A 19,092-nucleotide genomic window follows, 5' to 3' on the forward strand; every position below is an offset into this window, starting at 1 on the left:
AACTTTTACTCTTGCCTTGATAATTTCTAAAACCTAAGTAGGATTATTAAGAACAGTAGTTAAAAGGAGTCTATAATAAAACCATTGTTATCTTCTTACAAGTTACTTATTCATAACAAAAAGAAAAAAGGTAACTATTCATTGGAGAAACTAACCCCTTAAACCAGTGTGTATGTATGTATGTGTGTACACACACATACACACACACACACACACACACACACACAGACACACACAGTGGGTTATTATTTAGCCATAAGAAGAAGGAAATCTTGCCATTTGCCACAACATAATACCTTGAGGGTATTATACTAAGTCAAAGAGAGAAAGATAAATACCATATGATCTTATATGTGAAATCTTAAAAAAACAAAAACAAAAACAAATACCAAATAAAACCTCATAGATACAGAGAGCATATTGGTGGTTGCCAGAAGTGGAAGGTGGGAGGCTGGGTGAAGTGGGTGAATAGTATCGAAAGATACAAACTTGCAGTTGTAAAATAAGTAAATCCCGAGGATATAATGTATAGCATGGTGACTACAGTTAATAATACTGTATTTTATATTTGAAAGTTGCTGAGAGTAGATCTTAAAAATTATCCCCCCCACACAAAATTTGTAACTATGTATGATGATGGATATTAACTAGACTTATTGTGGTAATCATTTTGCGATATATACAAATATTGAAATATTATGTTTTGTACCTGAAACTAATATAATGTTATATGTCAATTATACCTCAATAAAAAAAAGATTAATGTCAGACATTACATGTCTCTGGATGTCATACCCTGAGAAAGACACCACATCACTTATGTTCTATTCCATTCAAAAAATGTAAAACATCAATCTAATCACGCCGAAACATTGACTCATTCTATAAAACAACTGGCCTGTATCAATTTCATTGTCATGAAAGACAAAGAAAGGTTGAAGAATGGTTCCAGGTTAAATGAAAGTAAAGAGACATAACAAGTAAATGCAGTATGTGATTCTGGAGCAAAAAGGGAAAAATTCATAAAAGACATCATCAGGATAACTGATGAGATTATAATATAGACTATAGGTTAAACAAAAAAAATGTATAGATGTTAAATTTCCTGAATTTGATAACACTATTGTGCTTATGTAGGTTAATAATATCCTTGCTTTTAGAAAATACATACTGAAGTAATTAGGAAGAAAGGGGCTTGATGTATGCAACCTACTCTCAGTGGTTCAAAAAAATCATTTATGTATATGGTTTGAGAGAGAGAGAGAGAGAATGCAAATATGACAAAATGTGAAAATTTGGTGAATCTGGGTAAAGAAGTATTGGAATTATTTGTATTCTTGCAATTTATTTTTAAATTTGAAATTATTTTAAAATTACAAGTTAAAGAAAACCAACCAAACAAAAAACCACCCCTCATAAAAACAAAAATAAAATCATAATGAAGGTTTTCCATAATGAATGGTTAGTGGTTTCAAGTGTCCAGCTATAGCATATATTCTACGGCATTACTAATTCTATACAATAGTGCTTCCTTTAATTGTCCTTACATGGTTGTTCTCTACACTGAAAATGGATGTCCTATGAGGCCAAGGGCCTAACTAAACCGAACTACTAAAATTGATTTTCCCCACCAAACTTTTCCTTACGTTTATTGCAAAGAATGAATGTTGTAAATATTTCTTCTTTAGCCCAGTTGAAATGAAAATTCATTCATCTAAGCCCATCCAGTAACTTTTAATGCTTGCCTATTATGTGTCAGGTAGATGATAGCAAAACGAAGAGGAATAAGGTACGGTTTGTTTATTGATGAATTCAGACTAATGGGAGAGTCAGACATTTAATCAGAATGGTGCACTACAGGTGCAGGAAGATGGAGCAATTATTTGTCCGTGGGAACTAGTTTCACAGAAGTGACATCTGAAGTAGGTCTTGAAGGAGAGTAAGAGTTTCCCAGGTGAAGGGGAAGAATATTTCCGTGCATGAGGAATAGCATGTACAAAGGTACTTTCTAACTTAATGCTGGATGTAGTTCAGAGGCATTAAAACCTAAATCAGCTACTTGAAAAAATACTTTTATTGTGAAATGTTATACGCATTCATAAAAGTGCATAAAACATAACTATCAGCTTATTGAATTACTACAAAGCAAATAAGAATGCAACGATCGTTGAGGTCAAGATGCATAAAATGGCCAGCAACCCCCAAATTGGCACCCCCCCACCCAATGTACTTCCCAGCCCTCTCGTTCCCTCAAAGGTAACCACTATCCTATTAGTTGCTTTAACAAATGGATGCAACCACACAACCAACACCTCTATCATCTTTCTCCAAAATTCCCTGTCTCATACTCTCTCCCCACCCAGTTTAACGACTGTTTTGTTTGTAGGTTTCTGCAAAGTGTGAGAAATTGTGTGTTTGAAGCATAGTGTTGTAAAGTTATGGGAGAGACAGGTATCATTATAAGTGTTTGTTCTCATCATGCCCTGTATGGTGTTCCAGGTCCTGCTGGGTGCTTTATTCATTAACTGACTTCTCACAACACCGAAAGTAGCGTGTAGCAGAGGAAACTGAGGCTCAAGAGAGCTTCTTGCTTAGAGACACAAAACTCATGGGTGATGAAGACAGGACTAACATCTAGATTCATCGGACTACAAAGCACATGCTCTTTGTGCTAATGCTTCTTCTTACGATTTGACTTTTTCACGTAGAAAATTGGCAGTCAACAGGGATTTTAAATTGGGGAGTAATATTAGATTTGTTTGGACTATAATTTTGTTGATGGTGTGGAATAATGGAGTGAGGGAGATTGATGGTAGGGAGACCAGGGGAGTAGTAATTGCAATGGTTCAGAGACGAGGTTTTGTTCTAGAAGACTGATGGTGCATGTGGAGAGAGAAAACTATATCCTAGGCCTTTCTGAGGTATAACCAATTGTTTATGGTGATAGGTTAGGTGGGGATAAGTGAGATGAGAAATCTTGTACACGAATAACTCGTATTACTTTGCATCTTTGCGTATGTTCCTCTCTATGACTCCAAAGCTTCTACCTTAATAGCCTGAATGGATAACAACTGTTGATGAGATTTTGGAAGAGGAAGGACAGATTTGGTGAGAAGATAAGTCCAGTTATGGTCCTGCTAATTATGAAATGCCTGGGGAAATTCAGATGCTCTGTCTCATGGGCAGTTACAAACAGAGCTTAGAGGCTCCAGGGGCAGGTAATAAAATGTTAGGAATAATCAAAATATATGTAACTTGAGGGACAGGACCTGCATTCAGACAGATCTACACTTAAATCTTAGCTTAGATGTAAGTATCTTTCCCTCTATTTGTAAAATGGGATAATATCTAACCCAGAATCTTTGTAAGGATTCAGTGAAAAACTAAGAAGCACTTAGCACATTGTCTGAGTTCAACGAGTGACAAAATTATCATTAGCAATTGTTATCAGGTTACAATACAGATTTACTTACAAATTCCACCAAATAAAAAGTATTTTTTAAATGGAATTCACTTAAATCTTAGAAATGAGTTTGAATGGAAGATCTGTAAGGTATGACGTGGTGCCCACACGGCAGCCTGGCATATGCAGTGTCACCTGGCCAGCAAGGCCGAAGTGTGCCTTTAGCGCCAGGAATGGAAGGCACAAGTCCACGTCAGGGGTTTAGTACTAGGAGGCAACTTAGCTCCAGGTTACCAACCCAGGTGCAACTACTCTCTACTCTCCTAAAAACAAGCATTTTGGGAAACATTATCTTTTTTTCATATTATGTTGCTTGCACAACATCAGGTGTTAAGTTCCACATAGTTGAAAATAGATCAACAGTTTAGTATTTGTCCTTCTAAATCAGTTTTCCATGACCTTTTCTAACCTCCCAGCCTTTATTGTGGCCTGTAATTTGATTTGTACAGTCATGAATTTATTTGTGTTGTACAATGCCATGTTATAATCAAAGGTAGCAAAATCTGGACCAGAGTGTATAGGTCCTATGGGAACGATAATTGCTTCTACTTGATGTTAGGTTTTTATGCTGTTTTAGTGGGATCTGTTTAGAGCAGATGGGAAATCTTAACGAAAGCAATAAAATGAGAAAGAAGTCTAGGGATAAAAGTTAAGGAATCACAAAAGTTTATCTACACAAGGCCATCAAATTGATCCAATTAGTCAGTTTAAAGAATAGGTTGGACTAGCGTTTCCTTGTCTTGCTGTTCTCAAAGGCATCATCAAGCATTCAAGAAGTCAGCAGCTTTAATTAGCTAGTATCGTTCTTGAATTATATATTGTAATAAACTGTATGCAAAGATCATCACAGTAATTCTCCCATTCTTATATGCGTATCCCTTTGAAATGTCACGTTGCTCCTCCTCCCATCAAAAAAGGGAATCTATTTCCCCAATTCTTGAACCTGTGCTGGCCTTTTGCTTAACTTTGACTAATAGAACGTGGTGGACGTGATGTCATTCATGTAAGTTCTGCTTCAAAAGGTCTGCTTCAAAAGCAGCTTCCATTTTGTACCCACTTGGCATGCTGCCCCCATATAGAGAAGCCCATGCTTACCTTGTGGACAAGGTTACAAGGAGAGAGGTTCCAGTGCCAAGGTCAACACCAACTGCCAGTCATGAGTGCTCCCAGTCAAACTGCCAGATGATTGTGGCAGCTACATGCATGATACCTGGCAAGGCCAGTCCAAATCACTGATCTATAGACTTGAGAGCACATCAAAGGCTTTAAGGAACTAATTCTAGGGTGGTTTGTTATGCAGCAATGTGTGTGTTCTGCCTTGAAGATGAGAGAATAATTCCGTGTTTCCCCGAAAATAAGACCTAGCTGGACCATCAACTCTAATGCGTCTTTTGGAGCAAAAATTAAGACCCAGTATTATATTATAGACCCAGGTATAATACAATATAATACGGTTATAAACTGTAACACGGTTTTTAACTGTACAAGGGTCTTAGGTTCATTATTAGGATGTAGTTTCAGACTATAAGGCTCAAAAAAGTCCCTTAGGGCTGGCCGGGTGACTCAGGTGGTTGGAACTCCGTGCTCCTAATGCCAAGGTCACAAGTTCGATTCCCTCATGGGCCAATGAGCTGCGCCCTCTACAGCTAAGACTATGAATAACAGCTCTCCCTGGAGCTGGGCTGCTGTGGGCTACTGTGTGCTGCCATGAGCGGCTGGTGGTGTGTGAGCCGGTGGTGTGTGAGCGGCCGGCAGCCTGTGAGAGGTGCCGTGAGTTGTCGTGAGCAGCCGACCAATGACCGAGGACCGACTGCCTCAGCCTGGGGTGGGTGGGGGGAGCGTAAGTCTCATAATACCAGCATGGGCCAGGGAGCTGTGTCCTACACAACTAGACTGAGAAACAACGGCTTGATCCGGAGTGGGGTGGGGAGACGGAAGAAAGGAAAAAAAAAAAGTCTCTTAAAGCTGTTATGATAAGTCATCTATATTGCTGCAGTCAAAAATGGAAGGGAAGACAGATCATTTTTTTCTGGGAAGTTTTGTACCCAGTGTCTTCAGAGATAGCGGGGATATTCTAGATGGTGTTCCAAGTCTCTCTAAACTCTAGAGCCCTGTGAAATTCCAATTAAATTCTTGGGATTTTAGCAACTCCATCTCCACTTCATGAACTTGTACATAGCATTTTAATACCTTTCACAACTAACAGGATCTACTGGCTCCTCTTTCACTTGCAATATGATTGAAAACAGCTCTGGATGGTATAGTGTAGAAAACACTGCAAAGGCAATATAGCATAATGACAAGGTTGTGAGTTCCAAAGCCATACTACTTGGATTCAAATGCTGACTCAGTTGTTATCAGCTGTAACTTTGATGAGTTATCTTTGCCTCAGACTCCCCACCTGTAGAATAACAAAATCTTATTGAACTGTTGATAAGAATGAGTTAACATTTGAGCTTAAAACATATTAATTATTCAATATATGTCAGATACTAATATTGGTATGTTCTAGAAGGGAATAATCTAGGTCCTAGACAGGGTTCTGTTACTGTGTGACCTTTGGCAAATCACTTAACTTCTCTGGGTTTCAGTTTCGTCATCTATAAAGTAAGGCTCACCAGATAATTTCCATGGTTTCCTTTCATCTTTAAAATTCTGTGGTTCAGTGTTCAATATTTGTTTTACCCATTAAGCACATTTCAATCTTGTCTCTAATTTTTCAGATTGTCTAAAACTTATTTGAATAGCAAGCAATTTTGAGGACCCTCTAGTTAGGACCACTTTGAAAGTATAAATAACACTGCATTTACTGAGAAAACTAAACTTTTGTACTCACATCTGGTCAGCAAACATTTATAACTCACATATCTGAAGCAATACCCTTTCAGGTTTACGGAAACATAAAATTGTACATTCATTTTAAAACCTGTGATAAATAGGCGTATTAAACAAAAGTTAGGAAAAGAGCCTCCAAAAATGAAGAAAATATTTCACCTCAAATTTTACTATAGATCTTGTTAAATAAAAATCACCTATAATTCCACTAAGGTATAACATTAAACATTGTTTTTTTTGCTTAAGCATCTTGCATACAATTGAATGTTATACAAAATGTTATACATTTTGGCTGCATAGCAGACATCTTCATATGGATGTATCATCATTTATCTTGATTTATAAATTGTGGTGTTTCCTTACGTTTTAGTTTGATGTTGTGTGATGCTCTTGACAATGGGACAGAAAAAACCTGATCATAATACTAAATGACTGGTGTGTATTATGTGGAAATTTTTAAAAGTTCGTAATTTTTCTATCCTTTTCTTGTTACCCCCACAATCAGGCTGCTACACTCCCCTAAGATCTATGCAAAGGCTTCATTCAATATTTTACAATAACAAATTTATTAATTACTAGGCCTACTAAAAACTTTCCTTTGGATTCTGAAAATGGATTTTAGTCATTCATTTCCTCTTCCAAAACGCACAGTGAGCCTACCTAACTAAACTTTGCTTTTTCAGGACCCCCAAAACTGGCAACTTAGACAACTTCCAAAGTTTTCAGTGGAGCTTGGTGGTGGGGTATAAACAAAGCGGATGGGCTTTTTCTCCCTTCAAATCTCCCGGCACATATGTGCTTCTTGAAGATTTCCGTTCTAGGAGTTGGGCTGATGGTGGAGGAGGTGGCTCTCCCGTCTTCAAAAAGTGGAACATGGGTTTGCTGAATTTGACAGACGACAGCGATCTTCCATCTTCGGGGATTTTCCAAGCAGGATGCAGGCGCAGAAGAGGGATGGAAAGTGCGTACTGCCCACGTGACCTAACTTCACTTTCGGGTTCCAAAGCGAAGCGCTGCTGGAATCAATACCACCGCTAGATTGTTTTCCTCCCACGGACCTGATAAAAAAACCCCTAAGGTCTGAGGCACACTACGGAAATTGTTGGGTGAAAAAAAAACAAAAAACAAGGTCGTTTACCATTTGTAAGTGCGCCCACCACCTTTTCGGAAATCAGCACCTCTCACGGCTTACACGTTCTCCAAGCCTCTCCCAACAGTTCTTTACCAACGTTCCCTGTTTCAGTCCCATTGAAAAGAAAAAAGCGATAGCAACAGTTTGGTGGCGGAGGAGCCCGTCTCCAGGGCGCGAAAGCCGCGCTGGGGCCTCACTGCTCTCGGCGCGCGCGGCGCAGGGCTTCGGCTCTCCATCTGCCGGCGGGAGGACGCGCGGGCGAGTGGCCTGCTCGACAGCCCGGCCGCGGCCCCGGCACCACCCGCCACCGCGCCCTCCCCCTGCCGGGCCGCCGCTGGTCGCCTCCCCACTGGCAGGGGCGCCGGGCCGGGCGCATGCGCGCGGCGCTCCCGGGCGTGCCGGCCACACTCCCCCCACCCACTCCGAGAGCTTGTCACTTCCTGCCCTCGCCCCATCTCCGTCCGGGGTCAGTCAGTCGCTCGCTGTCGCTGCCGGAGAGTCTCTGCTTCCCCCTTCCTACCCGCTCCGCGGCGGTAGCGCAGGCTCTTCTGGGAGGGGGAGACAGAGAAAGAGAGGGACTGACTTAATAAAGTTTCCTGAAACAACAACTACTACCAAAAAAGGCCCAAGGAGGGGGGAGACCCCCGTTCTTCTTCGCCCCTCTCCAAAAGCCTGAGGGACCGTTGCAGGTGGAGCGGCGCTGGGGGGAGCCGGGCTTCGGCGGCAGCCGTTGCCCGGGTGAGGGGCACCTCTGGTCCAGCCCGCTCCGGTTCCGGCTTCTTCGGTGGCGGCGGCGGCTGCTGCGGGGCGGTTCCTCCTGTCAACTGCCCGCACCCGCGCGCCGCCCGCTCGCCGGCTCCACAGCGCAGAGGGACGCCGTGAGCCGCCGCAGCCGTCGCCTCGGGTCGCGGAGGGACGTGGTGAGCTGTGGCGCTTCCGCGTCAGCGTCGGCGGGGACTCTTTGGGAGCGCGTCGGGCCGGAACCCCAGTTCCCTTCGCGTGGTCCGCGGAGGCCGCGCCAGGTGGGGCCCGAAGCCGCCTCCCACGCCAGGCTGTCCCTGCGGCCGCCCGGCCTTCCTTCCTTCCGCCTGCCCGCCGGCCCGCCCTAGGAGTTAAGTAAGTTGGGCGCACTTGGTTGTGGGGACAGGGGCTCCGCCGGGGAGACCCCAACGCACGTGCGTAGCGGGGGGGGGCGTGGGCCGGTCGCCGGGAGAGGCATCGCGGTCGCTCTGGGCACCTCGCCCCCACCCGGCCGCCCCGCGTGCCCCCGCGCCGGCCGTGCCCGCCGCGCTCCGCGCCTCCGTCTCCGCGCGCGCCCGCCCGGGACGGCGAGGCCGCCGCCGACCGCCCAGCCGGCCAGGCCGTCGTCGTGCGCTGTGCGCCGCGACTGCGTTTCCGGGTAGGGCGATGAACCTGTGCGCGAGTTGGGGTTGGAGGAGCTTAGTGCGTGTTTGTTTTTTCTGTTCCAGAAGAAGGTGCGGGTCGGTGGAGGGACAGCGGAGGGCGGGTGGAGGGGACAGAGCTGGAAAATGAACCCAGAGCCTCCCCAGGAAGTTCAGGGTGAGTGACGGGTTTGTGCTTCTTTCAACAGCCAAGCCGCAATGAAGAGCTTCTTACAGTAAAAGGAAAGTAGGTCGCGCCCACTGAAAATGCCTTTGAGGGACAAATACTGTCAGACTGACCACCATCATCACGGATGCTGTGAGCCAGGTACGCGTACCCCTTCCTTCTCCAGTTACTTTGCCCTCCCGTCAGAACCACTCCACCTTCAGTTTGCTTCTGCCGTAGTTTTCTTTTACTCCTGCCCAAGAAATCAGTCTTAAGTAAGCAGGCTATAATTTTCCCAGCATCAAACCGGTTATAAAGCTACATCGCTTGTACAAATAAGAGGTCTCCCCTGCCTGATCCCTTAGAAAAAGTACAGGTGTCACCTTAAATCTTTTCCACAAGATCTATCACCTACTCTCTTCTCTTTAAAGGCAGTCTGCTGTTGGTAGTATCCCCCCATGTTCTGTAAGTATTTAAAACTGAAGAGAAAGGAAAAAAATAGTAGAATGCTAGCATTTAGCTTCGTGAAAGTTGTTTCATTTAAACTTGAAAAACTTAAAAGTCTGTTTGGTGTTTTTATCAGAGGATAACACTTTAAAGCCTAAAATGAGTGTAGTTTGGACTGAAAAAAGTTCGTGGAACTCAGCTTATTGGGAGAATCAGGTTTTGCCAAGTGCAACCTTTAAAAAAATTTCTTGGCCAGAACATACTGTATTTCAACATAAAGAACATCTGATTATTTAGGTAGAATACATAAGTATTTTCAGCAAATTTATGCAGTGGAACTTTTAAAAGTAGAATTTATGAAATGAAAATGTTGCTCTTTGGAGTCTCATGAAGACTATTAGAAAACTTTCATTTGATGAATGTGATACACAAACCATTGATAGTTTTTCTACTTAGAGGTTTGAGGTGCGTTGTCACAAACAGAGGAACAACTTAAAAGGGAGTTACTGAACATACTACCACTAAACCGAATAAAGGCTGCTCTCGTTAAAGGCAGCTGTTACCATTATTTTTGACCTAAAAGTTATTAGCACTTTTGTTGGAGTATTTTTAACTGCAGTTAGTAGTATACTAATGTACTCAGTTTTATCATAGAGTTCATTTTAAGGATTCTTTTCCTTAATGGGAAAAATTGGCAATGGTAAAGGGGAAGAACTTCCATTTTCAGAAAACTTTGGTACACATGAGAATAAAATTTGTACTATGACCCTATCCCCACTGATTTGCTGAAAAATCAGTAATTCACCTGTGCTTATAAAACAGGTAGTTCCGGGATGGGAGCCAGTTTCTGTTCAACTGTCCCTGTACCTATCTGACTTTCAGCACGCTTTCACACTGCATATTTTGTATATTTGAAGTGAAGATAAACGCACTTGTCTCACCACATGTTGAATGGAATTTGCTAGTTTTGAAATAGAAGGCTGTGAAGGCCTTTCATACCTGTGTTCCACTGGCTTTTTATTTCAGTTTATTTCTGAAAACACTTCAGGTTATTTTGGTTGAATTAATTAATGAAATCTCATTTAGGAAGAAGTTTATTCATTTCTTTGACAAATTGTTATTGAGCACCTGTTTGGTGCTAGGCACTGTCCAAGGCAATTGGGATATAAGTGGTGAACAAAACAGGGAAGGTCATTCCCTCATAGAACTTTTGAGTGGAAAGAGATAGACATAAATAACTTGTGACCATACCTTTTTTAGTGTATTATGTAGAGACTTTATTGTCTTTTTACAGACGTTTTCTAGAGTTGAACTTTTTAATATGCATTGGAACTTTCTTGATTCTTTTTTCTCTCCCCTTAACAAGAAATCAGATAAGTTGCAATAATTAAAACATTTCAACTTTATTTTACCATAAACTTTCCATGCAGTTTATTTTTCAGACTATCAGGTCAAAAGTAGTTATTGTTTCTTTGCTTTCTTAGCTATAATTGAATACTTTTTGAGCATTTAGTTCAGTGGAAAGGTAGAAGTTTGTAACTTACAGGGTAGTTAATTGTCATTATTTCAGAGGAAGGTAGGTGCTGAGTGAGGATGGTTTCAGTACTGAGAGGAATATATTACAATAGAAGAAAATGATCAGATGTTTGAGAAATTCTTTGAATGGGTTCTTCTGAGAGGTCTGTCCTGGTTTGCAGTATGAATAGTGGGTGAGTTCCTTGGCTGAGAGCAGTGTTTCCCTGAGGAGGCCTTGATAGGATGGGTCAGTTTGTGCCAGTGTATGTGAAGTATTTTCTTAGTTATGTTTTCAGAATGTTTTTTATTATAGAAGTTTTCAAACATTCTACAGTAGAGAGAATGGTATAAAGGAACCTACAACTCCCGTCAGTTATCAATACATGGGCAGTCTCTTTTTATCTCTATTCTCCCCTCCCCATGATTACTCTCCTCCCCACCCTCTATATGTAAGCAAACCCCAGACATCGTAAGTAAAAGGATCTTTTAAGGGGCTTTTTGAAAGGTAGGAGGCACTCTTACAAAAATAAATATTTTATTCTGGAATTGTGTTAACTTGTTTTGTGTTTGTGTTTTATTCTGGAATTGTGTTAAAAGAAACGTTAAAATTCTGAGGGTTTGGGTTTTTTTGGTTGGAGGGAGATGCTGTTTTTTTTTGTTTTCCCCCTAAATGGCCATGTAACCTGTTGGAAGTGATATGTCAGAAGAAACTTTATAAAATATTAATACATAATGTTTTTTAATGTATGTTTTCAAATGAAGGAAAAACAGTTTCTTAAATGGGAACTACACAGACGTGTCTACCAAGTGGCTGTGTCCATGCGTAACTAAACCTGGGGTTATTTTGAATGGTATCTCAGGAGGTACATGTGTTCTGGTGGTAGCAGTGATGGGTAACAAAATTTAGCGCTTGCTTTAAAATCAGATGTCATGTGGAAGTAAAATTTGGTGTATTACAGAAACTTTTCTGGAGAATGGACCTAAATGAGGAAGGGGGCTCTAAGTTTCCATTGTTTTCCTTTATTCCCTCCCTTAATCATTACTGTTTTTGCATTCTCCCTTTCTAGAATTCTTGCCACTTACAGGGCCAAACCTTGAAGCTTTTAGTTTTTTACAGTTGTACAATTTCCATCCTTTTTTGTTGTAGTTATATTTTTTAAACAGTTACCAGTTTTAATGTACAAATACTGGAAAGAAATTCATTTAATCCGAATAAATGGTGTAACCAATCTATTTACAAACTTTTGCTATTGTTTCTATAAGGGGTTGAATTTTATTACTTCTCTTAGATTTTGGAAAAGATTTCAGTTTTTAGTGTCAGGAAAGCAATTGATTTGTACATGACGGTGATGGAGATGGTGATGGTGGTGATGGTGATGGCGATAGAACATTTATTGAGCACTTACTATGTTCTGGGCTCTGTTTTAACCAGTTAACCTGCATTAGCTAATTTAATCCTCACACAGTCCTGTGATTTAGGTATTTTTGTTATCCCTATTTTAGAGAAAAGAGACATCAGAGATTTTAATTTGCCCTAGTTGGCAGAAAAGGAATTTCAGCGCAGTCAGTCCAGGTCTGGAATCGTAATCACTGCAGTTAGTACCAATGTCAGATGTTATCAGAATGAGTTGTGTTTGTGTGTATGTTCTGAATTTATTTAAAATACCTCTAAAGTATCTCTTAAAATTAGGTGAATTTTGCTTAATGAAGTGACGTGGTCCTGAAACATAGTTCCTCTTATTTGTGTATACTGAGCACAAGTCTTGAAGCCTTAAAGAATCTAAGGCTGTGTCTATATACATAGCACAGGCTTTAGCCAAACCTTTATCAGAAAGCTCAGTGCTATCCAAGCCCAGGCTGTGAAGCAGTAGCCGCACACATTACTGAAGTAAGCTTCCTTATCTCCCCACACTGAGCAGGTGATCCTGGGTTAAGATGGTAATAGTCGAGAAGAACGTTATAGTCTATTGAAACAAGAGGTAATTAAAGTGGCCGGTTTTCTCCACCATAGCCATCTCTATTTGATATCTGATGGAAAACTCAGTTTTCCTTTCACTTACCTTGTTTCATATCACCATTATCTAATTGATTGCATATTTGTTCTGCTAATCTGATAATTTTGGAAAGCAGGGATGATCTAGACCTCTGTATAGGAAAATGAAAATTTTCATTTTTAAAAAAGAAATATTTTTACTTATGAAAATACGTTCTTTCTCAAATGCACGCTTCTAAAAACCAAGGCTCTGAAGTACTAGTGAAGTGTAAGGGAGGCAGAAAGTGAAAATCACCCTTGTAAATCCACCCTGACAGAACCTTTGTTAAGTTTTGTTATCCCACCAGACTTTTTGTGTTTATATTAGCATTTATACATATACACAAATATACGTTAAATTTATGCCTGTCTGTATCTACTGAAATATATTAATTTATATTAATATAAAAGATCATATTCTTAATCTATTATTGACGTCTTTTGTTGTCAGTACATGTAGATCTAACTCATGCTTTCTAACAGCCATCAGAGATTCCATTGTATGGATATTTCATAGCTCATTTAGTCTGGCTCCTTTTGAGAGACTTTTAAGTTTGAAATTTTTCTCAATTATTTACAGTGCTGCAGAGTGCTGCAGTGAACATTCTTGTACATCTGTCATTGTGCACTCCACCAGTTCTTCCTTTAGGCAGTGGTTTTTGAGTTCCCTTATGATTGCCCAGAGAGCTGTAGTAGATTGTCCAGAGGGTTTTGGAATGGTTTATGAGGTACGGCTATGCCATCATTGCCCTTGAGTTTTGGTTAAATATAGAGGTTTCTCTTCAAGCGGAATACAAAGGCAAACATGACACGTAGTATGTACTAAATAATACCAGAATAGGAAGATCTTTGTCTTTAAACCTATTTTCTAGTCTTAAGTAGCCGTATTTTAGCCTTGAATTGAGAATGATTTTAGTTATTTCTTTTCCCATTATTTCATTTTGCTTTACAACGATGATGGTGAAACATATACAAGTGTACTTGTCATTTACATGATTGTAGCAAGCCATTATTTTTCTTCAAGAGTAAATGATTTAAATAACCCTTTTTTGTGGGGATTGGGGTGGGTATTTGTCTTTCATGTAGTTTATATCCTGGAACCCGGAGATGCTCCTTTGTTACAGCAACCACTACAGACATCCAAATCTGGTATTCAGCAAATAATTGAATGCTTTCGATCAGGTATGAATGTTTTAGGATGTATTTTTCAATCTTCACATAGTAGTTAAAAACTATCTAGAAATCCTTAGAAATAATTTTTGAAAATTAAAATGTGTACGTTGATTTTTTAATAGAATATTTTTAATGTCATATTTTTTAAAAAGTGGATGAATAAATATTAACTTGATCTAAAAATTCTTTTTCAGTACTATATATTATACATTAATTTAAAAATAAACTTAATATGGTTAAAGTAACATGTGGTATATTTGTTGATAAAGTGCCTCTTCCTATTAAAGATTCATTGTTATTTTTTGACATGCTTTATAAACTCTCAGAGGGCATTAGTAAATTATACTGGGTCTTTATAAGCTTTGGCGTAGTAGATTATTTACTCAGAATGTTGGAGATGTCACTTGTTCTAGATTAATTACTTTATCATCTCTGTGACTCACCTTCTGCCTAACCCTGGAGTTTCTGGAATTTAAATATCTTTAATAGAGTACAAGATAGAAAAAACTTATTCCAGCCCTGATATCTGCAGATAAATTTATTTAGTTTTTCTATTAGGTTTTATAATAATTATATATATAAGTGTATCTGTGCAGTTGCAATCCAATGCTTTAAAATAGGTGTTGCTTGCTACATATAAATGTTTGAGAACTGTTAGAACTCCTGTGCTGTCAGTAAGATCTTAAGTTGCTGTGATTCTTATGATCCATTTGTCCACCTCTTAGATTTGGCTTCTCTGACATTTCAGACTATTGAGTCAAATATGAACAAGCAAACATGACTGATGGATACTTAAAGAATTAGAATATCTTTTATTATTTTAAAGCTTACTATCTTAATGAAAAATTTCTGAGATTCAAAGGAAAAGATAATTTATATGCACCACGTGTTTTGTATTGATGAGAAATTTTTTGAGGTGCTTGTTTTTAAAACATTGTAAAGGGAAATAGCATATATTTGGTTTACTTTAGTATTCCAAGAAAAAAATTGTACCTTAATCTAAAGGATTTTTCCTGACTCTCTAAGATCCATTTCTTAGACTTTTCATCTATAGTTCTCATGGCATTGCTTTTATGTATTATTTAATTCAAGAAGTATTTAGTGTTTACCCTATGCCTGTGCTCATGTTGGTTGGTGGCATAATCTGTTTTGCTTTTTAAAAATTCATAATTTGAAATTAATCTTATTTTCTGCTTCAGTATATTATAGTGTTTATTTGTTTAAGAAGTTAGAATTGATCCATTCATAAATGCTTTCTTACAAAAAGTACTTTTTCGACAAGATCCTATACTCAAAATTTGTATTTTTTTAACTTTGAAAGATTAATATTTAAAAATGAAATGATTTGTTTCCTTATACTGTGGTCATAATCTGTTTTCTATGTTTGCCATTTTTTTATTAGCTAAAGTAAAGAGACTGTGAAATGGGTAATACGTTCTTTTTTAAATGTCCCCAGCAAATTTGCCTTCTGAGTTATTTTTTATTTAGGCAAATTCTGAAAATACTAAAATTTTAATTCTTTAAGTACCAATAATTTAAATTAAAGATCATTTAGAAATGTACTGATTGGTACAGAGAAACTAATCTTAGATTAAAATTGATTTATTTTACTTCATGAATGTATCTTATAACTAAGGAATTTTAATTTCCTCAAGATAGTAATAATCTCTTACATATATGGATAATCTAAAGTCTACTAAGGTAGCTCTTAGTTAACACTGAGGTATTCAAGCTGTGGCTAGCTGAAATCTTGGGAGGATGGGGTTGAGGTTTGGGACCATATGCCTTAGGAACTGAGATTGCTTCCCACTCGGAGACTCCTGGAAGTTCCTCCTAGGCCCCACTCTACTCCCAAGCCTGCCTTCAACAACTCATCTCTTTGTAGGCTCTTTCCATTACAGCGAGGTCACACACGTATAAAGAGCTCTCTTGGTTGTTATGCATCTGACAGATATCTGCAGGTAGAACTTTGAAGTCCATGCTTTTGTTCTTGTTGACCTATAGAGGCAAAGTCAGGTAGGGCAATAGTAATGTGTTAGGATATCTACCTTTGTCTTCCAGCTCAGATAGTTGTCTTCAGCTACTGTATCATTCCTGTTTAAGTGACTCACCTTCTCCTGCCTACACTGGGCTCTATGACCTGGTTTTAATTCCTACCCAAGCTGGAAGTTCATGAAAGGCTGAGGAAGGAGTTGACTCATTGTTTAGGTCCACCAACGCCATGTGTGCTGTAATGACTGCTTGACCAGTTTTGATCATTCTCTTTGCCTCACACAGCTTTTGTTTTGGCCTGTTTTCCTGTCTTTAAATTACAAATTCTGCTTGACCTCTGATATTTTTATTTCTTTCTGCTTGACTTGTAAGTTAATTTGAATAGATTTTTCTTTTTTGGAATAAGTGATGTGTGCTTGTGGTTTTTAAGAAATAAAGAAGTACAAAAAGAGATACAAAAATACAAAAATAACTCTCTTTGCTCAGGCAACCACTGTTATATGATTTGTATCTTCTTCCAGAGACCTTCCTTCTATACATATAGAAGCATATATCATATGTCTCTTAATTTCTTCCCAATACAAATGGTAGTAGCCGACTCTGCGTACTGTTATGTATGTTTGCTTTATTAATAGTACATTCCACTCTTGTTTGGAATTTTTCCATAGATAGATGTTTCTTTTTTTTTTTTTTTTTTTGGGTAGAAAACTGCCTGTTTTGCCAGACCTACAGATTTTCTACTCTGAAATCCCTGATGGTTGGGTGACTTGAGACATGCCTTTTGCACTGAATCCCTGACTTCTGGGCCTACCTTTACTGTGCCAGCCCTTTGTTGGAGCCTTGGCTTGGCTCTGTTAGTCCTTCTAGGAGCACATCTGTGACTCAGTGTCTTCAAATTTCCCTCCTATCCATTCACACTTTTATTTTAGCTTCCTTTCTTCCTGACTTTTCTCGCCAAACTGAAACAAAATTTTAAATAGCAAAATTTTAAGTAACAAAAGCAGTTTATTAAAATGGATTTAATTGGGCTTAATATTCATTCTTAGTCTTCTGGTAGAGATAGAGGAGTTATGGATTTCCCTAAGGGTAGAAACAGAAAAAATGGGAGGAAAGAGAAGGATAGTCATTTTTGTCTGGTATTCAAAACTAGTCTTTAATATGAAATTGACATCTTTTTTTGAATTCTTGAAATATGTAATATTATAAAAAGAGACAACATGTAATATTACAGAAAAAAGATTCTACCTGTAGAATGCACGACTACTATGTACAACGAACAGCATTTTTATTTTATTTTAGGGAGGAATAAATTGTAGTGAAAATGAGAATTGGCTTTGTGTTTGTTACTGTCATTATCTTCCTAAATTTAGATCTGGTCATTGAACTCCTTAGAAGTTTTTTTTTGTTTTTGTTTTTTAAACTGCTTAAAGCAACTTTAACGTCAATTAGTATAAGCCATGACTGGGTGATGATGTCTCATTTCTGACTCTGTAAGCAAAAGGTTAGGATGGAATTATGATTTATCAGAGATACATAAGAAGAGAGTACCATATTGCTATATGATGGATTTTTTGTTTGTTTCTTACATAGCAATTGTAGGCAATTTAAAATAGGACTAGATATTTCCTGGATGAGTAAGAAAAATTTAGATTTATTTGATTTGTTCTTAAATTCATCTTCAAAGCATGTCATTTGGGGCTGTTTTTAGAAGAGCAGACATTTATATTAGTCTGGGAATTTCTCAAAGGTACATATCGTCCCCTTCACTTTCATGTCTCCAGTGAATAACATTGTACCTGGTATTTAATAGATGTTCAATAAATATTTGTTAAACTAAACTCAAATATTCACTAAGTAAGCAATAAAGTAATTTTATTCCTCTTATAAATTTATGTTCCATGATTAACCTAGTAATTTGTTTTCACCAACCCTTGTAGGTGGTGGTTTTAAGATAACAATCTTAATATTCTTAAGTTTTTCTACTTTTTACCTTTACATAAAGGGATGATCAGTTAGAAATTTCTTTCGTACTTGCCTTGGAACTCAGGCAGTTTGACAGGAGTTAAAGCTTTGCCTGCAGTGGTGGGATGATATTGTGGTTAAATAGTCGTCCTGAAGAAGACTGAGCTCATGTGTGAGTCAATAATAGTAAAGCAAGAAGTGGACCGTTTAAAAATGATGACTGCCACACCTTACAATGGTCATTAACCAACATATCAGTATATTTAAGGAAAAAAAAAAGAAAGCTTGTTTTTGTCTAGCATGGAAGAGTTGATATTATGTCATGTAAAGTGACAGCCCTCCAACCTAATGTAAATACTGATTCTTTTTGGAAAAAATCTTTTAAGCATTTTTGTCAATGCATACAGTATATTTGGTATTAAGGAATAGCACAAGATAAACCTTTGATGAGGTTTGACTTATTTTTATTGAACACCTGTTATGTGTGAGAATCTGAAATATTAACTAATTAGTTAATTTCTAGGCATCAAAAACCTTACCCTTTATAGAGGGCTGTTTTTTTGAAAAATACTGATATGTAATCAGTGTGTAGTGACTTCTAAGATAATTTAAGGTAAGAAAGTGACAGGAAAAGGAATAATTGGGAGTAAGGCAGCATGGCTGTCTTCAGGATCAAGAGCTGTGGAAGAGCTATGTTGCTGACCAGGTGTCTCAGGTGACAAAGTTTTAGCTGTTGACAGAGGCTGTCTAATTGTTAGCAAGTAAACAGTCAGAAAATGGTAGCTGATTACAATAAAGTTATTTTGTCCCCTTGGGGAAAAAAACAAAACCTTAAATGGCTACTGAAACTAACTTAGGGAAAAACTGTCACTATCTGTATTTGTGGAATGAGTGACATCTTATTTTTCTCATTTGTAAAATGTGTAAATAGAATTAGAAAATCTTTCAGGTCCCTTTTTTGACCTCCCAGTCACCTTTACGTAGACTAGAAAA

The 19,092-nt window shown here is 38.6% G+C and overlaps 1 protein-coding gene across 4 annotated transcripts in view; it reads left to right on the forward strand.

Annotated features, from left to right (window-relative positions):
• The first annotated feature begins 8,405 nt into the window (after window positions 1–8,405).
• The window catches only part of ZNF800 (zinc finger protein 800), a 43,752-nt gene continuing 33,065 nt past the window's right edge, over window positions 8,406–19,092 (forward strand). For 3 of the 4 annotated variants that reach the window (XM_074315644.2, XM_019749050.3, XM_019749051.3), the window contains exons 1-3: window positions 8,406–8,546; window positions 9,022–9,140; window positions 14,059–14,154. In XM_074315644.2, the coding sequence (XP_074171745.1) occupies window positions 9,080–9,140; window positions 14,059–14,154 (157 nt within the window). In that variant the 5' untranslated portion in view covers window positions 8,406–8,546; window positions 9,022–9,079. Of the gene's footprint in view, window positions 8,547–8,810; window positions 8,830–9,021; window positions 9,141–14,058; window positions 14,155–19,092 lie in introns of those variants that run through there. The other variant, XM_088799937.1, reaches the window with a different exon arrangement.

Source organism: Rhinolophus sinicus, chromosome 8 (assembly GCF_057876585.1).
Source record: "Rhinolophus sinicus isolate RSI-liver-muscle chromosome 8, RSI-T2T, whole genome shotgun sequence".
Classification (NCBI taxonomy): Eukaryota; Metazoa; Chordata; class Mammalia; order Chiroptera; family Rhinolophidae; genus Rhinolophus; species Rhinolophus sinicus.